We start from the raw sequence: 26,741 nt of genomic DNA, 5'->3' as shown, positions 1-26,741 counted from the left end.
AGGATCAGTTACCTGCCTCTCGCTTTGGTTAAATGTCTCCTGGCTAATCACTGCCTAATACCGCCACCAGCTATTAGGGATAGACATCGGAAGCCCGTCATTGCGTCAAAATAATTTGATGGAAAAAAAAAAACAATGCGATGGTTTGCGCATGTGCAAAAGAAAAACATGTTTGCACAATTGTGACCCACGGACGTTCTCGACGTTAAACTGTTTTTTAACAGCGAATGGACGTCACTTCTACACTATTTGATAATGGCTGTCATCAAAAAGCCACTATCGAATGGTAAAACACGCTACAATCACAAGAAAAACATTGATGGTGTTAAACCAGCGAAATTCAATGTTCACCCCAACCGGCTTTAACATATGCTCACTTACTGTATGCACCAGGACCCATGTAACTTCTGCTCAAATTCTCCAACTTTAGTTTTAGACTACCCAGATATGGCCATGTGTGCCTTTTCTTCCACAGATGTACCAGAGATCATAGAGTAGGCAAAGAAACACAGCATTTATTTGCTCTTTATGGTCTACCCTTTCTCACACTTAACTGTCTTTTAAAAGACGTGAATTAACGTGTTCTTCTACTTAGATGCAATGCAGCTATAGTTTTTAGATTAGATATTAGAGTAGTATTTATATGCAGGGGCAGAGAGAGGGGGTCTGCCAGGGTGGTGCAGATAAGCCCCCAAGTGTTGTAGCCACTCCCCCAGCAGCAACGTAGGATCTACATATTCTTTGCGGAACATTGTCACATCCCACACACATTGTCATCGCACACTAAACGTACCAGGGTCCGATATTTCCATGGCAACTTGTTTATACTGTATGTTACATATTTGTCATACTTGCCTACCCTCCCGATTTGGCAGGAAGCCCCCCGCGGTTCCACGATAAACCCTGGCAGCAGGGTGACCCGATTTGCGCTGAATCACGTCATCATGGCCCCGCCCCCTGCTACACATTGCCGGTGTGAAAAGGGGGCGGGCCACAATGACGCAATAGCCCCACCCCTTTTGCCGTGACACGCCTCCCGCTGTGAAACAGCCGGAAGGAGGGATCTAAAAGTCGGTAAGTATGATATTTGTATGTATACTACCACTATACATCTATTACATCACTGACTCCTAATCAAACTGTTTAGCAGAGCTCCTTACGGTAACTACAGGAAGAGACATTTGCAGATCAGCGGCCTGATTCTGATGTGGACGGTATTGCACAGACGCAGGGAAGTGCCTGTACAATACCGTACAACTAAAATGCAAATTCAGCAGGAGGCATCTGTAGGAAATAGACGCATCCTGTATACATCTGCGATCCAAGTGTTGCGTCCCAAGACGCAGCTTCGAATCACCATGGCTGCAGCTCTTGGCCAGTCAGCATAAGCCGAAGCATACTCAGACTGGCCGTCACAACCAGTCAGCCGAGTCCAGGAAGTCTGCATCCAATGACGCAGACCCTGGGCTCGGCACGCCTACAAAATGGTCCTCGTCTCTGCCCCCCCCAAATACTGAAGCTAAGGGGGGAACGCGAGCGATCACGCAGGTGTCATTCTGCACATGTGCAGACCCAGAACCATCGGATTTGTGTACAAATCCGAATCAGGCCCCCATGTCATATGGCAAAATCACTGCACTGCAGTCATAATCTACTTCTTCTACTATGTATATGTCAGCGCTGTCTTGTTAGATATTTTACATTTTATCTGCAAAGAGATAAAGTGGAGAGGGATGAAGTACCAACCAATCAGCTCCTGTAATTTTTCAAACAGCCTGCAAAGTGACAGTTAGAAGCCAATTGGTTTGTTACTTTCTCTCCACTTTATCTCTCCCCAAGACATCTACCCTTGGAGACCGTACTCCAGCAATGGGAAACCGCTTACCAAATACAGCAGATGGGGGCACATCTCTGGCCTTCAGTGTCCACTGTATTTAACAGTCCCAGCACTTAGATATAGTCAGGACCTCTGCCGGTCACCCCCAGCTCTCTCTGTAGTAGGGGAGATCTGCAACAGCAGCTTATAGGATTTCAATTAGTTACAGCAAAGTGGATCCCGAAGAAGGTCCAGACGATACTTTGATAAAGACGATCACAATTAACAGGTTAGGCAGCTTTAGGCCACTGACACTAAATGAAGTGACAAAGTCAGAGCGGAGAGTGTGATATGTTGGTTAGAAAGATAATCTACCACTGCTGAATGTTTATAGCCGAAAACATTTTATTCTGACAGAGACGTTAGAAGTCTATATTTAGATTTAAACATTTAACCAGCAGCCACAGCAGAGACCTCGGAGACTCTGTGGCTGGGCGATTATCTGCTTCTATTCCAAGCCCCACCATATGTGTGTAACACTTGGCTGCCAGAATGTGCTGCCACTAATGCTGCACTGAAAGGCTAGACAGCAAATTACTTCCAAACTGGTTTTATCTATGGAAATAATCATCTGAGGTCTTACAAATTAAATATTTAATACACCAATTAATGAAGAATGTGAATGAAGACACAAAGTATTAACCCATCCTATTCTTCTTTTATTCCTTGTAAATGCCGACATGATTTATACTCCATATATGCTGGAACATATATATCTGTGTAGGCACCGCCACCCCACACATACACACTCACTCAACTTATCTCATAGTAGACTTTGATGGCAATAGATAAGCTGGGTACACACTAGACCAGGCATGTCAAACATGCGGCCCGAACAAACATTTTATGTGGCACGACAGTGTAGGCCCACATATATATAATATGCGGCCCACACACCGGCCACGATCGGAGCTCAGCTCTGATTGGGAAGTGTTTACTTTATTTAAAGCTGGCAATGCTGGTCTCTGTAGTGATCAGAAGCCTCGGATCGTTTCATAGGCCAGCTTTCCCCGTGATGAGAGGAGCCTGCCGCTCTGGATCTAATTAGATCCAGTCAGCGCCAGCGTCTATGCGGGATGGTGGGAATGGAGACGTTTTTGGACTGGAACGGTGCCCAGGGGCCATCGTGAAGAAAGGCAAGTACTGCACAGCTGAGTGGGGCCTGTTCTATACTGCACAGCATAAGGGGCACTACTGGGGGGACAACATAAGGGGCTCTGCATAAGGGTCAATACTGGGGGCTCTGAATAAGGGGCATTAGTAGGGGCTCAGCATAAGGGGCATTATTGGGGGAACACCATAAGGGGCTTTACTGGTGGCACAACATAAGGGGAACTACTAGGGACATTACTGGGGGCTCTGCATAAGGGGCACTACTAAGGACATTACTGGGCACTCTGCATAAGGGGCATTACTGGGGGCACAACATAAGGGGCATTACTGGAGGCTCTGCATAAGGGGCACTACTGGGGGCTCTGCATAAGGGGCACTACTGGGGGCTCTGCATAAGGGGCACTACTAAGGACATTACTGGGGACTCTGCATAAGGGGCACTACTGGGGGCTCTGTATAAAGGGCACTACTAAGGACATTACTGGGGACTCTGCATAAGGGGCATTACTGTGGGCACTACTAGGGACATTACTGGAGGAACATTATATCGTGTACATAGTCTAGTGTGTACCCATGATAGGCGCGCTCCCACAGGTACTTAGCTTACGATGCCATTCTGCAGAATGCAGCATGACACTTCCCTCCCCCATTCAGACCCGGCATCGGCAAGTGTGTATGCACTTGTCCCATGCTGGGTCCCATCGTCCGCGACGTCGGGCTAGGTAAACATCTTCTGATGTGTACCCAGCTTTAGGTCATAATTGTCCCATCGGAGAGTCATGTCAACTTGCCTCATCATGCTTCTGGCCTCCATTGCGCAATTGTGTGAATAATTTTGGCTCACCCCCCACACCTGCCCTTTTGATCCACCCCTCTGCGATGTGCTGGAGGTGAAGTGTAAAAGGTCTTTTGTTACAATTTGGGGGAATTAGAAAACTAATTATCTCTGATTGTGGTGTTCCGTTAGAGCACCTGCTGCTTAGACACAGTGGGGGGGGGGGGGGGGGGGGGAGGCAGTTTATGAGCAGAACATTCATGAGAATGCATCCTATATATTCATCAGGAACCAGGCATTCTTTGGTCACCTGATGATGCCTGACCAATAGTCCTAAGGAACTGCTGCATAGTGAATTGATAGGCTGAATTCTGTGTTCAAAATGGCTGCCTCTAGAGGAGGTCACTTACAAAGTGTACTCAATGCGCAGCACAGAAACTGTCTTTATTTTGCACCTGTGCAGCTAGATGGACCATCCGACGGACCTCCTACTCTTTGTTATCAGGGAACTGCCTCTGCAAACTGAAAGTACGGGACTCGGAAAGAGAGAAGAAGAGGCGCAATCTGCAATAGTGTCACATGAAAAGTCCATCCTCCTACTGCTGTAAGACCACTCCTTTCTTTCACTATAGCCTTTTACATTTACTGCTAAAATACTGTTCCATTTATAGCTGTAATTAATCAAGAAAGAAAAAAGAACATTGGGATCATGTATTACATATTTGTATGTAAAGTTTTATTTAAAATTGGGAAAAGTGCCCCAAGAAATGTGATTCTGCGTCACAATACAACCGGATGATGCATCATTATAAGTGTAGGATAAGGTCCATCCCAGCCAGCATCATTATAAGTGTAGGATGAGGGCCATCCCAGCCAGCATCATTATAAGTGTAGGATGAGGGCCATCCCAGCCAGCATCATTATAAGTGTAGGATGAGGGCCATCCCAGCCAGCTTAGAGCAGGTGTAAAAATCAGGATTTGCAGAGAGGAAATGTCTCTGCCCCTGTACATGTTGCAATATGCCCCTGTCCATCCCTTTCTCTAATTTCGATAACCTTAAACTGCAATAGGAAATATGGCTGCAGCTATCTCACCCATGCTCCATAAATGTATGCGCCTTGGAAAGACTCCAGGCATAGGCCCGTATTCAGTTTGAGCTGAGCCGCGATACTTTTTTGCCTCCTGGACTTTTCACCTACATCGCGTGCTTTGCAGGTGGAAAAGTATCGCGCGCGTGCCCGCTTGACCCCGTATTCAATTTGAAAGCAGGCGAAAACGGGACCCGGTGAAACTTAAATAAGCGGAAAGTACTGACAGATTATGGGAAATCAGCCTGACACCGCCAAAAGATGCTCTGACATGGGGGTTCCCTACGATACCCCCCAATTTGGCTTGCTAAAGGTATTTGGTGTTTTTAAACGGGCTCAATAGCTGCTAAATAGCGTTTTTGTATAAGTGGTGCAGAATAGTATTCAGGAGTTTTTTTTGCAGAAAATAACTTATCCCAGTAAATTTGGGGTACTTGAAAATGGGGGTCAGCATATTTTAAAGTTTCTAAAGTTAAGTTGAAAAAAACGTGAAAAATACACCTGCCGCAAACCCCTGCAAGAGGGTGCAATAATCACTCTGGTATTTCCCAATGCAGATTATACATTTGCCCTCCGGTTAATATAGGTGATCATCACAATAGATACAATTGTGGGGGGGAGTATTCAATAGTTTTTTTCGCGCCTGATCATTCATCTAAAGTGCTCTAGGTGATCGGGTAGGGGGGGCATATTAATTTGTTTTGGCTACCCATTACTTTTTGCGCATGTTGACTAAACCCGTCAAAAAACCATCTACTGATCAAACTGATTAATGAACAAATTCAGAACACAAACCTCAAACATCAATCACACCATCTGACTTATTCCATGATAACACAAATCGGCCAAAGCACAACGGAATGTCCAATGCGTTTCAGCTTCATGATATGTTGCCATAAAAGCTCTGCCAGTACCAACGTAATGCTGCGTCTGCATTGCAAACATCTATTCACGGACCTGCTTAATTGTGCAAAGAATTTACTACATCCCCTTGATAACCTACTTAAATATACAAACAATTTGCTTTGCTTTGTATTTTGCATTATCCCATATTCCCTACAGTTCCTACACCACAAGGAAGTAAGCTGTTTCTTGTGATTAACACAAGTTGTTAGAAAAACATAACCCTTAGGTCGGGGTATTATAATTGGGTAAATGAAAGCACTCTTTGTGCTGTGGAATGCAGCACCATGTAGCTGCCTTAGAGAGGTATTTTGCAAGCTGAATGCTCTGCTACAGAAATATCTCAGAATGCTAGAAATTTGGTTGGTTTAACACATTCCACACCAATCCAGGGACACAAATTACCTTCAACAATGTCTACAAAACTGCCAGATAACAAGACTAAATTAAAGCACCATTTGAAATAAATAACTGATTTATGCCCAGATACAACACAAGTTTTTTTTTTTTTATTATTATTATTATTATTATTATTATTATTATTATTATTATTATTATTAAATTGTAAGGTGGTAATAAATGTTAACAAATATAATATATATATATAAAATAATATAATAAAAAAAATCTGTAGTGCCATACATAATATGACAGTTTCTGGGTGTGATAGGGACAGAAATATGGCAGCAAGCAGCAGGCAACCTCCAATTTAAGATAACAGTTTTCTAACTGAAGGAAATACAACACAAATCATTTTTAACAAATGTAGCTCCACTGTAAGGTTTTATGGTTTTAATCTGTTACATTGTATGTCACTGAAAATATAGATGTTTACTTGTTTCTACAGACAGGACTTTATTTTTCTTTATTTTATTTTTTTTCTTTGTGTCTCTTTTATTTATTTATTTTAATATTACTAATAATGAGGATTATTTAGTGATATTATAGTGTCAAACAAATTGGGAAGTTTTAATTAAGAATCGATAAAATTGTTAAATAAAACCATTAACAAACATACAATGTAGTGATGCAGGAACAGAGTTATTATAATAAAATAGCTGGAATTGGGATCTTTTTATTTTCAACTAAAAGTTGTTTATAGAATAACAATAACCAGTAACCAGTCGAAATAAATTAAGTTTAGGAACTATTATTATTATATCAGGCCAAATATATCATTAGGCATCTGTTAAGGGGTAGTTGCAAAAGAACCATTATCAGTGGCTGTTTTAAGAGATAAGTAAAGAAATGATCTGCAAATTTTAAAATAGAAAAAAAAAATAACAAGGGTGGGCAATAAGCGCCCTCCAGCTGTTGTTGAACTACAAATCCCAGCATACCTTGCAACAGTTTTAGCATGGCCAAATAGAAAAACTGTTTCAAGGCATGCTGGGATGTGTAGTTCTACAACAGCTGGGGGGGCGCTTATTGCCCACCCTTAAATTAGGACCTGTAAAGCTGTTTTGCTTTCCTAAATGAGAGGTTGGCAAGTCTGCTGCTTTCCAGTGCTGAACTAAGAGTCCCAGCATAAGCTGCCCACCCAAAAAATGATGTACATACAGTAGCCCCCCACCCCCATGTCAATATAACAATTTGCTGCAAAGCACAAACGGAAATCACTATTATATATATCTAATAGCTCAAAAATCTGTGTGGCACTCACGGCACAGATACATGGATTCAAACTCCTTGATTAATCCAATGTTTCAGGACCTTTATTGTATGTCCTTAAATGTATAGACAGACAGACACACGCACAAACACACACACACACACGTCAGAAAACATGCAGTATTGTTTAAGCTGTGTGTGTGTGTATATATATATATATATATATATATATATATATACACACACACTCATATATATATTCATAAAAATACGTTCCTCGAAATGTGATCCTGACATATTGCATTTTCAGCAGACCAAACAATGTCATCATGTACATTATGTATAATACAATGGAGCAGCTACAGGTTAGGAGACTGTACATTCAGGGACAACTAAATGTGCAGTCTGCAAGGGAATGTGCGCTTACCTTGCATCTCACCCTGACCTGGAAAGCCTACAGAGCATACTGTCGCCAGAGAATGGCACTGGGATCCTGCAGAGCTCACAGACAGCTGCCTAACTTCAGCCTAAGAGCACTCACTCCATGCTGGCTGCAGAGGAGGGCTCAGGAGCCAGGAGCCCCAGCAGGGAAAACACGTCATGTTAATAAATACAATAAAACTTGTATTGTTGTAACCTCTCAATGACAAGCATCACAGGAGCCTGGCATGATGCTGCTGCTGCAAGTCTGCAGCGCACACCACACACCCTCCACGGATCCTGTTATTCCTAGCCAGCTTCCAAACAAAGCCCAGGCAGGATCAGTCGTCCTCAGTGGCTGCACTGGAAGAATCCCAGCAAGTTGTGTGATCCTGTGCTACAGAGCAATGTGTAAGAGCCAGGGGAAGGGGCAGTGCTTCAGTCCTTCTATATCTCACAGACAAATCATAACCACCGATGAAATATGTCAGTATCTTAATCATTTCTTTCAAAAGTCTCAATACAAGGGAAATATAGTGCGTAACAATGGTGCATTGCTGTCATTATTTCTGCCTATTAGAAGAGGTACGCTTCAGTGAAGGGGTTATTGGACTATCCCACATTGGACTATGCCCACATTATTCTGATTAATTTATTTTTATAGCAATTTTCTCCCAAAATGCCTCTCCAATCACTTAAATGGCATACTAAATAAAGAACACTCCTAAATATTCATATTAGCTTTTCACTAGAAACTGATGGATATTGACGTGGAAATAAGGACGGCCTCACGTTCCATGCTCCGAAGTGGCAAAATATACCCTATTGGACAAAAGAGGGAGATATAGCTTCCAATAGAGTTGAAAAGATGTCCATAGCAACCAATCAGCTTCTAGGTAGCATTTATTAAGTAAGTACATTCTATAAAATGATAGTTAGTAGCTGACTCTCTCTCTCCCCATTAGACTCTCCACTACTCTACAAATCTTCAAACGGGCTCTCAACAGCCACGTCTACTTCATCGTAGCCTTCCAGCTCTCATCCTAACCCACTGCTCCATGCTTCTTCCTCCCTGTCTACCCCATCTGTGTCACACCTGTTTGTCTGCCTCTCCCCTATAGATTGTAAACTCTCACGAGCAGGGCCCTCTTCCCTCTTGTTCTCCTTAATTTTACTTTTATCTATTCCTCACTGGGGCACCTAACACCTGGTTGCTTATGCCCTGTTGCTTATTTGAGCATTCTATTGCAGCAATGTATGTAAAGCTTGTCCTTGTCCTGCACTGTATTGTATTGTAAGTCACTGGTTGCTTGTTCAATTATTTGTTTATGTACTTTGCAAGACGCTGCGGAACACTTGTGGCGCCACATAAAGGATAATAATAATAATAATAATGTGCCACTTCTCCACTAGTTCACTCTTTAGAAGGCTTGATAATAGGGCCGTTACTAGGGGTGTGCAATCTGTGCCATCGCTTAAAGGTGTAGGGCGCTGGAGGCAGCACCATCGCTGCCCCTGGCACCTACATTTGGCTTGCAACGTCAGTGCTGTACACTGAGGGGATTATTACATACATAAATAACATACAAATGAACTAGAAGGTAAAGATGGTCCTCTCCAGTGGAGGAGACGTTGTGAAAACTTGAAAAGTGAAGTAACAGAATAACACCTGTAGCCGCTGGTGGAGAAGAGTGCTTGTGGCTAATATAAGGCAGCAGCATTATAATGCATTATATACCAGTAGCACTTCTGTGCAGCAAACATTAGTATGGCATGGAAAGACAGAAAAAGGTGGACACACAAAACATGAATCCATCACTATAGAAGCCTTATAACAGTCAGCTGACGTCACCCATAACTATCCTTCACCAATTATTATAACTGGTAATCATTCCTCTCCCGGCCCAAGAGAATGCCTTCGAGTTTGTGTTGCAAAGGCACTTTTGGGGCCATCAGACAAGTTGGAGTATCTGTGTGTAGCCTGCAGTTCTTCTCTTTGTATCATGCCCATTGCTGCAAACAGAGCCAAGGACAATTGTTCCCCATGTTCAGAAGCAGCTGCCAACAAGAAGACAGTGGAGCAGTGGCGTAACTAGGGCAGGGCGAGCGGGGTGCGTGCCCTGGGCGCTGTTGGACCGGCGGCGCGGGGGGGCACCGCCGGCCACAGTACCGGCCCGCCCTAGTTAGCCAGTGTAGCGCCGACCGCAATGAGTGCGGTCAGCGCAACACATTTACACAGGACCGGCGCTAGGCTTCCAGCGCCGGTCCTGTGCTGCACGCCTGAGCCCGTTCCCTCCCCCTGAGCGCTTGCCCAATAGCGCCAGGAGGCGGGCTCAGGCGGTGCATAACACACGCATTGCCGCCAGCGCTGGTGGCGATGCGTGTGTTAAACAGCAGCCAATGAGAGTCAGATAGACTCTCATTGACTGCTGCAGCACCCACTGCAAGAGCCGGGCTTCCGTCCGGCTCCTGCAGTGGGTAATGGGACTGACGTCATGACGTCTGTCCCATAATGCTGAGCACGCCAGCCCGAGTGGGAGCGGCATCGCGACCAGGAGCAGAAATTCAGGTAAGTATATATATATATATTTTTAAACCTATCTGCACAACGGGGGAGGAGGGTGGCTACTACTGGGGGGACCTCTACTGGGGGAGGGGTGGCTACTACTGGGGGACCTCTACTGGTGGAGGGGTGGCTACTACTGGGGGACCTCTACTGGGGGAGGGGTGGCTACTACTGGGGGCACTATTGGGAGGACCTACTCTACTGGGGACTACTACTTGGGGGGGAACTACCACTGGGGGCATTATAAAAGGGGCCTACTGCAAGAGGCACTGCACTCGGGGTACCACTAGTTGGGGGCAATAATAGGAAGGGCCACTACAGGGGGCACTGGATAGGGGGGATCACTATAGGGTGCCTGCATAAGGGGACCACTACTGGGAAAACTGCATGGGGGGGGGACTACTGCTGGGGGCACTATATAAAAGGCACTGCATGGGGGGGGACTACTACTGGGGGCACCATATAAAGGGCACTGCATAAGGGGATACCGCTACTCGGCACACAGCACTGTGGGGACTGCTACTGGGGGCACTACATAAGGGGGAACACTACGTGTGGCCCTGCATTTGGGGGGGCCACTACTGGGGGTACTGAGTAAGGGGAACTAATTGGGGGCTGTATAAGGGGGACCACTACTGGGGATACTGTATAAGGGGCACTACTATTGGCCTGCATAAGAGGGACCACAACTGCATACTGGGGGTACTGTATAAGGGTTACTACTGGGGTTAAGGTGCATATGGATAGGAATGTTCAGCGTGAAAATAAAAGGCGTGTGTCATATTGACACGCCCCATTTTTAAGTGACCACGCCCATTTTTTTCCCGCACGCGTCTAAGGCGCGCGCACAGCTCGGGTTGTTGGGGTGGGCTCCCTTTTCAAATTTGCCCTGGGCTCCAAATACCCTAGTTACGCCACTGCAGTGGAGATCACCAAAGAAGGCACAGTGATGGCAACCAGAAGCAGACCTGATCTGTCTGGGTCCAGTAGCTGAACTGAAATGGGACTCAGCAGGTGCCCCAAACACAGTGGTCCTAAGTGTGAGGACACCATGCAATCCCACTGCCTTCACAGATTTCCATCAGTCCCATACGCGTGGCAAGATGATTAGAGGCTTGTACCTGCCCATGACTCTTGTCTGTCTCTCCCTTATTGCTTCTCCATCTTCCTCAACACTGCCCCCCTTCCGTACTACCTCGTGTCTTAGGAGTCCTAGAAAGACCCACAAGTCCCTATGGCCCGGAAGTATTTTCTACTATACCTTATTACATGTTCTATATTGGATGTTGTAACGAAAGGCATACTTACCTATTTTCCCAGAACGTTCTGGAAACTCCTGTTTGGGTAGTCCCCTGGACTCCGGGAAGAGTGGGTTGTCCACCCACATCACGTCTACTGCCTAGTGAAGTGGGCAGGATGGGGAGAATGATAGTGTAAATCTTGCATCCGTGTTTTGGGGCTGGGTTTAAATGATGACTCCATGACAATCATGTCATTTGGTCCTACCCCCTCTTATTAGACACGCAATTCACAGAATTTTGCAGTGAGGAGGTGGGGTCTAATGTTGTGAATTGTCCAGGCCCACCGCGATCAGGGCTTCTCCCAGAGAGGAGATTATTGAAGTAGGTAAATATGGTAGAAGGTGAACAACACTATCTGACCTATATGAAGTAGTAAGTAATAGCTTGCACATTAAACAATCCTGTCTATCAAGGTTAACTCTAAAGCCGCGTACACACTAGACGATATGCTCCATGAGCGATATCGTCTAGTGTTTCCCCTGCAGTGCCGGGCTCAATGTCATTAATGACATTGAGCACACACACTGAACGATATCGTTAGCGATATCGTTCAGTGCCGGCTCCCTCCCTCATCCCTGAACACGTCAAGTTGGCTTTCATCGCTCAGGTGATGAATGAAATCTTCAACCACCTGCGGGAGCGCACATCATTGGTTGTTCACCGCGTACACACTGGACGTAATTAACGATATAGTTATCGTTCAACTTATCATCTAGTGTGTACTCGGTTTAAGGGCCTGGATCAGAAATGCACAAAGTCCTTTTTGCAGCTGGAACTTGACATTTTTCGCACTGTGTTTGAATCGGTGACGAGAATAAGCAAATATGAGCAACTACGGGTGATTCAGACTCATACGCATCCCTGTCGCATCTCCTGTGACTAAATGGGTGAAAATGGGTGTCAACTAGGCATTTGTATATAGGCTGTGCTCAGAAGGCGTGCAGCCAGAATTACGGGCTATTCTGAATTGTGCCTAAGCAGATATCCATCTGATTTTGAAAACTGTTCTCTTGCACCAGGTATAGGGGAGGTGCACATTGATGGCGAGAATTAATGTCTACTTCTACAGGTGGATGCAATGCGTACATATAAATGTGGCTAGCTCTGACTGTTGGCGAAAATCTGCAATTATTTCTGTACAATTGCCCGCAACTCTGAATCAGACCCTAAATAAGGATCTAGTAACAATTTGGCCACATGTGCTGGAGGTTGGGATAAAATAAGCAAAACACTGTATGTCAACATTTTCCGATGACTGGAAGTTGTGTCAGCTACAATAAGGAACACCATTTAATGGAAGTCACTCGCTTCTTTCTCTGTATAAAAGACCCTGCAAGGGAGAGCTTCAGTTTTTCCTACAGCAAACGTTTCCTTATAAATGCAGACATCAGCACAGTTGAGTTGTGAAAATGTTAGCAATACTACCAATAGTAGGCATATGGTGCGTACACACTGGGCGATTAAAGTGGACGACTGAACCATAACGATATCGTTAAGTCGTCCACTTTATCGTCCATTTTTAACACGAAAACGATGAACGATGACGCGCGTTCCCGCAGGTCGTTCGTCATTATCGTTCATCGGGTTAACATGCAGGCCAACCTGACGATGTCGTTAGGTTGCTGCATGTTATGGAATGGGGGAGAGAGCCCGGCGCTGAACGGTATCGTTAATGATATTGTTCAGCGGGTGTGCTCAATGTCATGAACGACATTGAGCACAGCCTACCGGGGACACACTAGACGATATCGCTCAGGGAGCATATTGTCTAGTGTGTACGCTCCTTAACTGGGTTCTTACTGAAATATTGATGCTTGTGTTTGATAGTCCATGGTCAGTGTCAAATCGGTGGCAGTGCGCCCTGTACCGGCCCCGCCCCCTACACCCGTGGCATCTTGTTGTCACGCCTACCAGGTGGGGCCGCCGGCTGGTGGGTGTCTGCCCTTGGACGCTGCGCTGTCTCTGCAGTAGCACTACTGGCACCCTGCAAGTCACATGCAGGTGCCATGGGGCAGTGACAGTGCTGCCCCCCGGGCCCTGCACTGTGCGATAATAATTATCCAAAATGGCTGCATCAACCCTGTATTATGTTCAGTGGTTTCTGTATTTTCTGAAAATCAAAACCTCTGTATTATAAAGTGTATACAGTCAGGTGCATAAATATTGGGACATTGACAGAATTTTCATATTTTGGCCTCTATTCACCACCACAATGGCTTTGAAATGAAACAAACAAGATGTGCTTTAACTGGAGACTTTCAGATTTAATTTGAGGGTAATTACATCCAAATCAGGTGAACGGTGTAGGAATTACAACAGTTTTATATGTGACTCCCACTTTTTAAGGGGCCAAAAGTAATGGGACTATCAACTCAAAAGCTATTTCATGGACAGGTGTGGGCTATTCCCTCGTTATTTCATTATCAATTAAGCAGGTAAAAGGTCTGGAGTTGATTCTAGGTGTGACATTTGCATTTGGAATCAGTTGCTGTCAACTCCAATATGAGATCCAAAGAGCTGTCACTATCAGTGAACCAAGCCATCATTAGGCTGAAAAATCAAAACAAGCCCATCAGAGAGATAGCAAAAACATTAGGTGTGGCCAAATCAAGTGTTTGGAACACTCTTAAAAATAAAGAATGCACCGGAGAGCTCAGCAACACCAAAGATCCGGAAGACCACGGAATACAACTGTGGTGGATGACAGAAGAATTATTTCCCTGGTGAAGAAAAACCTCTTCACAACAGTTGGCCACATCAAGAACACTCTCCAGGTGGTAGGTGTATATGTGTCAAAGTCAGCAATCAAGAGAAGACTTCACGAGAGTGAATATAGAGGGTCCACCACAAAATGTAAACCATTGGTGAGCCAAAAACAGGAAGACCAGATTAGAGTTTGCCAAACAACATCTAAAAAAGCCATTACAGTTCTGGAACAACATCCTATGGACAGATGAGACAAAGATCAACTTGTACCAGAGTGATGGAAAGAAAAGAGTATGGAGAAGGAAAGGAACTGCTCATGATCCAAAACATACCACCTCCTCAGTGAAGCATGGTGGTGGTAGTGTCATGGTGTGGGCATGTATGGCTGCCAATGGAACTGGTTCCCTTGTATTTATTGATGATGTGACTGCTGACAAAAGCAGCAGAAGGAATTCTGAAGTGTTTCGGGCAGTATTATATGCTCATATTCAGTCAAATGCTTCAGAACTCATTGGACGGCGCTTCACAGTGCAGATGGACAATGACCCGAAGCATACTGCAAGAGCAACCAAAGAGTTTTTTAAGGCTAAAAGTGGAATGCTATGCAATGGCCAAGTCAATCCCCTGACCTGAATCCGATTGAGCATGCATTTCACTTGATGAAGACAAAACTGAAGGGAAAATGCCCCAAGAACAAGCAGGAGGGTTTTTGGGGCCTGGCAGAGCATCACCAGGGATGAAAGCCAGCGTCTGGTGATGTCTATGCGTTCCAGACTTCAGGCTGTAATTGCCTGCAAAGGATTTACAACATAGTATTAAAAAGTGAAAGATAGATTTAGGATTGTTTAGTTTGTCCCATTACTTTTGGCCCCTTAAAAAGTGGGAGGCACATATAGAAACCGTTGTAATTCCTACACCGTTCACCTGATTTTATGTAATTACCCTCAAATTAAAGCTGAAAGTCTGCAGTTAAAGCACATCTTGTTTGTTTCATTTCAAAGCCATTGTGGTGGTGAATAGAGGCCAAAATATTAAAATTCTGTCAGTGTCCCAATATATATGCACCTGACTGTATATATCTATATATTAAATGTGTTTACCATTTTAGAGATCACCTTATCCCTCCCTTGCTACAGAAGCGTGTATGTGCCTCATTATGAAATCTGTGTCGGTTCTCTGGTCTCGCCTTGTCTGTCACACAGTAATGATTATGACAGCTGCTGCCTCCTCAGTCAGGGTGACATCCTTACAATTCAGAGTTAGTCTTAAGGTCACTTCTGAACATTTGTAAATGTCCAGCAGGGCTGCTGCTAGCATGGAACAGTAGAAGACTTGGCTGGTTTTCACACTTAGCAGATACAAACCAATGATAATGGTAAGAGAGAGGGGTCCTGATTCAGGCGTGCCGCACGCAAACGGCCGATGTTTTCAGTCTGCGCATGTGTCTCGATGGTTATCCGCCAAAACCCACAGAGTGAATTCAATTTCAGTGGCATTCCTGGCCGGTAAACAAACTGCGGCAGTTCAGACAGACGTTCTGCGCCCTCATAGGGCTGGTGCAATGTTTGATAGTGGGGCCGATAGTGCGACTTAATATACAAAGCAGCAGATTAATGCCACAGCCGGTCGGTGTCTCTGTACAAATCCCATCAGCCACGGCATTTGCATAATGATGCAGTTGCCCTGCGGAAAAAGCCACAGTTGCGGCTGCAGTCACGGAACGCAGCTGCGAAAATAAGCTAATAGATCCAAAGCTTACACGGGCATAGGGACGCCTACTGCTGCCTTCTCATCTACGTCCAGTGTCCCGTACCAGCGTAAATATCGGTAACAATGACGCACATCGAACAGTTATGCAGCCCTTATGGAAGGTCTACCTGTCTCAAATACAGTGGCTCTCATGCTGCGTAGGAGATCACAGTGGCCAATTTATGGATGTCCATGTAACGGCGTTTAACGGTAAGACACACCTTCGTTTGTGTGTGGAATCGCAAAACATTCACAGAACGTGCGCAGTGCGACTTCGACTCATGTGCAATAACCAAAAATCGCTTGTTCTGCGTAAAATATCACCATTGCGTACATCTCTGAATCAGGCCCATGGTCAGGTCGCTATGGGGATATAACGCAGACCCTCAACAGTGGGGCTGTCATGGCAAAAGAGGTGTGTCCGAGCAATTGGGGCACCATATACTGTAGATGGGGACATGGCCTAAATTGTTCTGACTTTAAAATAGTAATATTAGGAAATATGATAATGCCCTGTCCATCTAGAGTGCACTGTGTATAGAATTTATCATCAAAACAGATTTTCATTAACCAAATTTATTGGGAGATATCATCCAGCAGTATCCACAATGAAACAGACTATCAATTCACTAGAATCCAGTGGGGTCAATCAGCGCCGTATGACGTCATGCAGAGGGAGCGGGGCCACAATCGCCTGTGATTACAGCAATGCCCGGAGCATCCTCAGGATGTAAGGGCAGCGGTGTGACCATCTAAAGAGTCCTAAGGACACTCCAGACAGCACTGCTGCAGAGATTCTGGCTGCAGGGTACTATTCTAGGTACCCTGTTAGCTAGATGCAGGAGTTGTGGGTGAGCGGCGGTGCCACCCACACAGCGCTGCACTCTGTGTGGCCGCACGGCTCGTTCACCCCTAGCTATGGCCCTGGTGTCAATTGCCTAAAGGTGGTGTAAGTACGAGAGGTTCACATTAAGTACTGTACAGGCAATTGATTTGAGAGCAATAAACTTGGCATAGCTGCCAACAGTCCTAATTAGGGATGGCCATCGACCATCGATGGATGCATATCACCGATGGTTTGCATGCAATGGTTTCAGGCAGAGATCCATTGGCTCCTGCCACCTGCGCATAAGCTTTCCCTATACATTGATGGCATAATCCATGGTTTTTGCACAATAATGTGAAACCATCAACCATTGAAGGTTTCAAGATTGATGGCAATCCCTAGTCCTGGTTTTAGTCATCCATAGTAGGCATGGTATGTAAAGAAAGGGGCAAGGCCTTAAAAAGGGTTGAGGTTTATAAACTGGCTGTGGTTGGCGCTAATATGGGCAGAGTAAGAAGTAAAATAATCAAATTGGGGATGGTCTATTTTGTCTCAAAACTCCAGTCGGTATTGTTACCAGGTATGAGCAAATAATAGCAGTTCTTCAATTTGGCAACTTGGTTTACCAGAGCTTTCTACGCTCCAGTACAAAGTTTGAAATGTACTCTGGGGGGCATTGCCATCTAAAGTTGCCGTTAGCTATTGGGGTCAAGCTTGGTAAATTCAGCATTGAAGCAGCTGCGAGAAAATAATCCATGATAAGTGCACCCTCAGAGCTAGTCGCGGGCTTTCCGTATGCTAGAATTGAATACCTCCGGTACTTAACCTGGGGTCTAAAGCTATTCATGGGCTAACCGTGGGCGGTAATTGAATTGTTCTGGGCACTTAACCTGGGAGCTAAAGCTGTGGATAACTGTATCGAACTGAACTGAATCTGCCCATGGTTATCCATATTGCCTCTTCTGTACGGCAGTGTGTAATAAGACTGAGGCGCCAGTATATTTTTGTTAAGCTTCTTTATTTTTTTTATACATGTTGCTGAACAAATATACTGAGACGAGCAGAGCAACTCAAGATTGTGAGGCAATGTTTATCCGTGTGATGCTGAATTCATATGCTCTGCAACTGCAATCATATTGTAGATCATAGAATTGTCAATATTTGCAGTAAGATCAGATTGTAATTAGCCTTGTAAGAAAACAAACAGCACTAAGGCAGCAGCAAAGCTCATTTAACAAGTTGCATATTTATATATATTTTGCTTTAAATGACTCTTGCTCTATTCAAAATATATCAAATTATGCTGATGGTATCAAAAAACAAAACTAATTCATTTATGGACTTTATGCTCTTAAAGTATGTATGTATGTTTGTTTGTTTTGGCCTGTGTTATCTAAGAACTGTATTTTGCCTGTATTTTGTATTCTGTGACTGCAGGGGATGTAGTTATAATACAGACGTGCGGTATCCCAAATCCCAGCGCCGGAATGCCACTTCCCGGCTAGAAGACCAGCGGCGGAATACCGACTGGAGGTGACATCCGGACGCCGGAATCCTGACAGCCAGGATCCAGGATGCCGAACGTAAGTATAGCAGGACTGGTTAGGACTCAGCTTCTTTGGGGGGGGGGGTAAGGTTAGGTTTAAACGTCACAGGGGGGTTAGGCTTAGGCACGACTGGGGGGCTAGGTTTAGGCAATAAGGAGGGAGGGTTTGGTTTAGGCATTAACGGGGAGGGTAGTGTTAGGATGTACAAACAGAGGGTTGGGGGGGAGAAGGGGGGAGGGTAAGTATACTTACCCGACCCTTGTTGGGATACTGAACATCAGGATGCCGCTGTCGGTCTATTGACAGCAGGTATCCCGACTGCTGGGATTACATGTCTATTCCGGATGCAGGACATTTTACTTTTTAGAACACCAGCAGTTGCTCACTACAAGCTGCCAAATGTTTCTGTGGAAGTCTGTCCCATGTCCCCCATATCAAGCCATTGATTTGAAATAATAAGATAATCTGTTAGGAGCAGTGCATTTATGGGGTAGATGTACTAAGCCTTGGAGAGAGAGAAAGTACCAAACAATCTGCTCCTAACTGTCATTTTTCAAACACAGCCTGTAAAGTGACAGTTAGGAGCTGATTGTTTGGTACTTTATCTCTCTCCACTGTATCTCTCTCCAAGGCTTTAGTACATCTCCCCCTATTTCATTTATCACTTTATATGGTTTGGATTTCTTTTTTCTAAACCTCCCAGGCAGCGTCCTCTAATCACGTCTCCTAAACACTCTAGGTGTAAGTAACTATGGTGCCTGGTATAAAGTGGTGATGTCGGTATAGGCCCGGCCAGCATGCTCTGCAGCTATGGGGCAAGGTTGGGACACACGGAAAAGTGACCTAGGGGGACATAGAAATTGTAAACTTGGCTCATATAAAGTACAAGAGATGGGGGCAATTCATAATGCAGGTAAATACATCTTATTACAAACTACAGTAACAGATGGAAAACTTTGTACCAGATAAAGGGGTATATTTAGAATATGAAATGAAGGTTTTTCTCCAGCATTTTTGCTGGAAAAAGCCTTTAATTTAGTTTCTCACTATTTAGAAAAAGAGAAGAGTGTGAAGAAATCACTGATTTATCTGCCTTTTCTTTTCCCTAATAACAGTGCTGCAGCCCCCCATCCATTTCAATGGGGTCTGCGCACACTCTATCTCTGCAATATAGCGCCATTTCAGGATGGTATTATGTGCGCCCTCAGGTGACATAAGCAGGAAGAGACCGTTTTCTTCCTGCTTTCTGCCATACTGCATTGCCTCCCTCCCCCCAGCCAGGAGGCACACGTGCACAGGGCCGGGAACGCAGAGGGAGGTACTAATTGCCCGGGCTTGTTGCCCCCCCCATCCCCTTACCTGTCACCGATGGTGCCAGGAGCCTCACCACAGCCCAGCACACACTGTGTTGGGTCCAGGTTGCTGAGTTCAGTAGTACAGCAGTCTCCTCTGCCATGTGCAGGGGGAGTGACTGCACTGATCGCCCCCTCTCCCAGATCTGCCCCTGTCTTAGGTGCAGTACGGCGTTAAAAATAATTGTATCAATGCGTATTTTTTTGTAAAATTAGGCCATGCCCCCCTACAGTTTCCTGGGAAAATGATAAACCAAAGTTGCCTACTCTCCTGAAACATTTGGGGGGGGGCTCCTAAATTTTGTGGAGTCCCTGGGACTCCTGAGAGAGTAGGTCACACCCCTGTATTACACTCACTTCCTAGTAAAATGAACAGTACAAGGAGCGCGATCACATGATTCTCAGTCTCATGGTTTGCGTCAGTATGCGGTGAAAGGCGGGACCTAATGACGAGAAGTGCCAAGCTCCACCCCCTCAGTGATCAGCTGACTGAAATATTTTCCTCCAGAAGAGGACAAAGTTGGCAGGTATGTATCAAACACATTGGATATGGACATTTACCTATGAATGTGCCAGCTGTAGATGTATTTGTGCAAATGGAAACTTTTGCACTACTGTTAAAGTTTGTTCACAAATGTTGTTTATTTTGTAGCTATTGGATTGGATGTGACACATGTTGCCTGTGCTCTGAGATTGGATACAACAACAGGAAAACACAGGTACCCAGAAAGATGAAGCAGGGTACTTAGTGAAAGGTGAAGGAGGGCATGTACACTAGTACAAACCAGTCAATTGTAATATATGACAGTGGGAAACATTCCATTTCCATATCAGCTGTCAGGTAACACAGTTATACTTATGAAGCATAGCAAATGAAAGTACTCACTATAGAAGCTGAGGAATCTAGTTAATTGTAGGGTTGAGTAATTTGTACTGCGCAAACATGTACAGAATACTGGAAAACTATCCGATGCCTCAGTCTTCGAAACACACTGGATTTAGGTCTGATTTAGTGCTAGCCCCCCAGGAGCAATTTTTAGTCACGCAATCTCCAAAGTACAGTATGCATCTCGTACCAGGGATGGTTCATTTTGTATGTAACTCACTGTTTCATATAGACTCTGCTACACAAGTGATTATTAATCACTTTGCAGAGAGATGACCCACTTCAGTCATTCCACAATTTAACCTAACCTTTAATTAAACTCCTGCATAAGATTTAATGGGATGAGCGATTAATTGCTTATTCAGAGGGTCTTAGGCTATTCTTGGACAGAAATGCTTATTGATATAGAGAACACTGGAAGGTTTCCTTTTACTAAACTATAGATTTAAGCGCGGAGACGTAAAATCAGTCTTGTAGTTAGGGTGGGCTACTATTTGGTGACCCTGAGCAGGTGTTTAATACACCAATGGTTAAAGGGCACCTGGTACACTCAACAAGTGACCCTGCTTTTCGCCTACACCTTACTGTAAAACTCATTGGTAATAAATATATATATATACACACACACATACACATCCCCACGGCTCAGTCCCAACTGCCCCTTATCCCTTAAATGTAACAATACAGAAAGCAGGAAATATCTCCCCCCCCCCACACATACTCACAGCATCTATTCACCACTTCACAGCATGTCAGAGGGGGCCTCCCAAACTCCCCCCACCATGGGACACCATGGCCCGCGGGTGGGACAATATACAAAAAGCGGGACTGTTCGGACAAAATTGGAGCGGTTGGGACTCTAGGTATGTTCTGGCGAATCAGTATTTAACTTAACAAAATACACAGGGCCTGATTCGGCAAGGATCGCAGTTGCTTATAAGCACGCAATTGGCCGATTGTTGCGTACTGCGCATGCATCGCGGTGCGCGAAGTAGCCACTGCGATCGACTCATGGCAGAGTAATTGACAGGTAATGCCGTTTGTGGGTGGTGACGGACGTGGGGGGGGGCGAAAGCAGGCGCGTGCCAGTGCGTTGGGACGGTGCTGCAGGGGTGTGCTTAAATTAGCCACTGAGATACCATACACAGCCTGAGGCCTCATAGCGTGCGCTGAAGCAATTCCTGAGTGAGGTCTGACCCTGTCTTAACTGTGCGTATGGGTCCGATGTTACTTGATTTTACCGATTGTTTCGCTATGTTGCCCAAGTATATGGATGTGAGGAAGGGGAAGTGGGCGTCCTTATGTCAGGCTGCGATCGCAATGCGAATGCAAATATTTGCATATCACCGCTGATATTAGCAACTGCATTGCATGTATATAAGCAGAATAGTGATCCGTGCTGTATCAGGCCCACAAAGCGTCAGCCCATTGGCTGCAATGGGGCTTTCCTGCCGAGAGGGATCTTGTGATTCCTCTCCGCGGGGCTGCAGAAGGTCCCGCTGCGCATGCGCAGTGATAAGGATTCTTAATGTTCAGGGGCAGATTGCAATTTATAATAAATGTGCCCCCATACCATACTTGCCTACTTTTGAAAAAGCATTTCAGGGAGATTGTGAGAGCAGCACCTATGAGCGCGGCGGTAAAGTGGCGTGTACTGCTACATCTGAGAGGCGTGTCATAATACTGATTTACATCCATATGTAAATGAGCCCCAAAGCAGTTAGTAAGATCTACTTGTTGATGAAAACACACTGATACTTTTCAGAAAATGCATGTAGCCATAGGGATCATTGGGGGAGATGTATGAAGCCCAGAAGCGGTATCAGCGCACGTTATGTGCGCTGATACCGCTTCTCCCCGATGTATGATCGGGGGTCTGGGCGGTAAATGACAGGGGCGCTATGCGCCCCTGTCATTATCGGCGTTATTATCTACAAGATAGCAGTGCCGAGCGGCAAGGCCATGTACTTACGGTCATACCGCATGACCGTTCGGCCGGCTGTAGCTGTCGTTATCGACAGCTACAGCCTGGCGCTAGCCTATTCCCACAGCAGGGACAGTGCTGTCCCTGCTGCGGCGCCTGCCGACTCCAGGCTGCGCGCGGGGAGCTCGCGATACTTGCGAGATCCCGCGCATGCTCAATGGAGCCAGCCGGGCCTGACACACATCGCATCAGCACTAGGCTGATGCGATGTGGTCTGTAGCGGGTAGCGCCGGAGGGGGGAGTTAACGCTCCCCCTCTCTGGCCGATGAGATGTTCACACATCTCACCGGTAGTGCTTCCTGCTTCGCCTCAGTAAAGAGGCGAAGCAGGAAGCGTTATTGTGGCACTTAACGTGTCGCTATCATATCATTGTGCCTTATAACCAATGCAGGGAAATTATACAAATGATCCCATTTGAATGATTATATCTGTTTTTTCTTTTATATAACAGTGTCATAATGGGGGTAAGGTGAAATGAGGGAGATTGCTAGACTCTTCAGGGAGTCAGGGAGATTGCTGCTATTTCAGGGAGTCTCCCTGACAATGAGGGAGAGCTGGCAAGTATGCCCCTAAGTCATCTCCAAGGCTGATACTCCAGAGAAGTTTGAATGAATGCACGCTGCACTGAACTTTGATCTCATGTACACAAACACACCGGGCTGTATGTATGTTTGTATATGTGTGTGACTGTGCATGTCTGTCTGTCTGTATAAACCTGCTTGATGAATTTCTCATTACATATTAAACACACAAAACAACTTCCTCGTCTTTCAGCAGCTGACGTTGTTTGCTGCTTATTACTAAAGCAGAATTGTCTGTGTGTTCAGGAGGGCGTTGGCACACACTACATGAACTCTCAAAAGGTAAACTATAACATACAAATGTTTCATGCCATATGGTGAGGAGGTAGGCTTGATAGATTTCATTATCATGAACCAAATTTAAAAAAAACAACAACAAATTCAGTCATAAAAATATACAGAGTAAAAAAACATATTTAAAAGCGATAAGAAAATGTTTAAAAAGATCAATGCTTATCTAACAGTTCAAAGTTCATAAGGCAAGAGGAGGCAACTTCCCAAAGCGTTTCGTCCACCTGGGACCCCTTGATAAAGTCCCAGGTGGGCGAAATAATTTTCTTTTTTAAGTTTTGTATATAATTTATTAAGTGTACTAATTTTCTGAAAGCCGTACTAAACAACTAAAGGACTGTTTATACATTTTGCACTGCACATGGCACATTTTTTAGCACTGTTTGCACAAGTGGAGATTGACTAGCTGCTGGTAAAACTAATGTGTGCAGAATTATTGAGTTCATTGTTTTATGTCTGATTTAAATATGAATAAATTTATTTTAAAAGTCACTTGTAGAAGTTAACACTATTTATTAGATTAATTGATTTCTATAACACATGTATGTACTTGCACATATGTACTTTACTGTATTTCACTAAATAAGCTAATATAGATCATTTATGGTCTGCTTTCTGCAACATGCCAGTCACTTGGATTGACTATATGTACACGTAATTCATTTTGAGGGCTATAATCCAATGTCCTATCCCAGTTGGTTTAGCTGATACCCATTATCTATAGGGAGTGTGGATGCCTTATACGTCTTTAACAGTCCTGTTGTATAGAGTGGACAGTCACTGGGTTGGCGCAATTACCATACATTTAAAATAAATTATATATATATATATATATATATATATATATATATATTTTATGAAACATACAATAATTGTAGTTGTTATCATTAGCCCTAGTACTTTTTCCCTGCGTTCGGTCACCCATCACAAACCTCTGGCCATAAACCAGGCTTTGTGACATTGGTGGAGGGCAGACCTATACCATACAGTGACATAAGCACATAACCTTGGCCACACCCATATCAGCCTCTATTTCAAAATATGTAATGATAATTACTCCCATGATGTGCAGGGCTGGACTAAGGGTCACATGGGCCCGGGGCTCAAAATTATCAAGGGTCAGATTTTGATAAATTAAGGAGCTGTGAACAGTGCTGTGTGGGTGTGGCAAGGGCCATGTGGGTGTGACTAGTACTGTGTGGGTGTTGCCAGTGCTATGTGGGCATGTACATCAGCCCCAATGTCTCCCTAAATATGTAAAAGTAGAAAAATTGCATCATTTTGTGTAGCAAACAGAAATTCATCTTTATGATTTCTGGACAAACATGTGGCCAAATAGACGGCTGGTCATTATCATTCTGTCATGGTGATGGGCCTATTTTAAGTTGAGGCCTGGGGCTGTAGTTCCATGCGCCCCATTGGTAATCTGGCTCTGATGATTGGGAATGCACCTTTAAAAAGGCAGATCTTCCCCTAGCAAATTAATATTTCCATTTCCTGGATTTAGAACCTGGGAACAGCTACAGTTGGCGTAGGCTGCATTTGTATGTACTGAGCCACCTTCCATGGGGATGCAGCCCATCGACTCAATAGTGAGCCGTTTGTTTAATGTTCATTTCTTGTTGCTGACAATTCCTAAGTTTAAATGAGCGAATGCCTGAAACTACTGTGAGAGTAAACAGAACCGGTACACTGGCATATTGGAATGGTTTCAAGGAAAGTTGGAAACAAATGTACTATTTCAAAGAACCTCTGTCTTGTTCCAAAAGGTGTTTCATCTTTCACATGGCAACTTTCTCACTGGGCCTGCTGAGCTCACTCTTAGACATAAAACGCCATCCTATCCTCAACCGCCCAGGAGCATTGTAACCCCCCCCCCCCCCACAAAAACAAAACAAAACACAACACAACCACCATATTTAATCTAGGCATTTTTTTCATACCTCAGTGCTATTGTCAAAGAAGCCAGGGGTGTCAAGACGAGCATCCAATCCTACCTCCTCCTTCATCGACCAGTCTCTTTTTGTCTATTTGAACCAGATTAGTGGTTAGCTCCATTTGTTCACCAATCAAGGGTTTTGGGAGATCCCAATATGCTTTGTGATTGGTAACTAGCATTGGCATTGACCAGGGTGCTGGGAAAGGCATGCGTCATATCCACTAAATGGGTCCCAGCACTTTAGTCTATGGATAATGTTGACCATTCACCAATCAACAGGTCAGGATGGCCATACACCAAGCAGGGTGTTGAAAGGCCACAACACTGACATTGGGCCAATCAGCATGTTGACACGGCCAATCGCCATTAAATGTGTTAGGAGAATGGTCATCTCAACATGTCATTCAGCAGAGTACTCTGAAGACCTGATTCAGACCCGCTCGCGAGCGCTGAGCACTCGCAAGCGGGTCGATGGTGCCCACTGCGCATGCGTACGACGGAGTCACCCACAGCTATGCAAGCGTCAGCAGGCCGCTCTAAAAAAACAAAAGGCCGGCCCTGATTCAGAGCGAGCGCTCTGTCAGAGCGTTCGGCTCTGAATCAGGCCCTGAGTTCTCTCATGTGTATCACAACTTCCTGGCACAGCGAACATTTCTATCTAATGAATAGAGTTCACTTGAATACTGTCTGTATTGTATACCGGATACTCTCTATATTGTACAGGGGTTCCTACAATGATCTCTGTATTGTATATTGGATACCAAAAATATTTCTGTATTGTATAATTGTCATTTTAATGCACCTTTGCATTGTATAGTGGTTACTAGAATGATCTCAGTACTGAAAATACACAATAGAATGTTATGTGTATTATAAAGTGGACACCAAATATCTCTCTGTATTGAATAAGGGTCTAGAATGATCTCTGTATTCACTACTAGACATCAATGTGTTGTATCTGATTATGCTTTTTTTAAATAATACTTTTCCATGGAATAGGTATGAAGTCCCGACGCTGGCAGCCCAAAGGGAGAAGACCCCCAACAGAGAAGGTAAGTACCCTATCCCCCCCCTCTCCCCCCCCTAACCCTAACGTAGTGGTGTCTAACCCTAACCTCCCCCCCGGGGTGCCTAACCCAAACCCCCCCTTACCGCACCCTAAACCTAACCCTCCCGAGGGGGGGGTACCTAACACCAAACACACAAACCCCCTCGGGTTGCCTAAC

General features: G+C 44.8%; 1 protein-coding gene across 1 annotated transcript in view; it reads right to left on the bottom strand.

The window, feature by feature from the left end:
• Positions 1-9,675: 9,675 nt before the first annotated feature.
• The window catches only part of LOC148480568 (sickle tail protein homolog), a 476,900-nt gene continuing 459,834 nt past the window's right edge, over positions 9,676-26,741 (bottom strand). The window contains exons 7-8 of the mRNA XM_088454201.1: positions 11,662-11,752; positions 9,676-9,845 (exon numbers count right to left, since the gene is read on the bottom strand). Of these exons, the coding sequence (XP_088310327.1) occupies positions 9,676-9,845; positions 11,662-11,752 (261 nt within the window). The remainder of the gene's footprint in view (positions 9,846-11,661; positions 11,753-26,741) is intronic.

This window comes from Taudactylus pleione, unplaced genomic scaffold, assembly GCF_031769625.1.
Source record: "Taudactylus pleione unplaced genomic scaffold, aTauple2 ptg000610l, whole genome shotgun sequence".
Classification (NCBI taxonomy): Eukaryota; Metazoa; Chordata; class Amphibia; order Anura; family Myobatrachidae; genus Taudactylus; species Taudactylus pleione.
The sequence above is the reverse complement of the archived record's forward strand: the minus strand, read 5'-3'. Positions and strand labels throughout refer to the sequence as shown.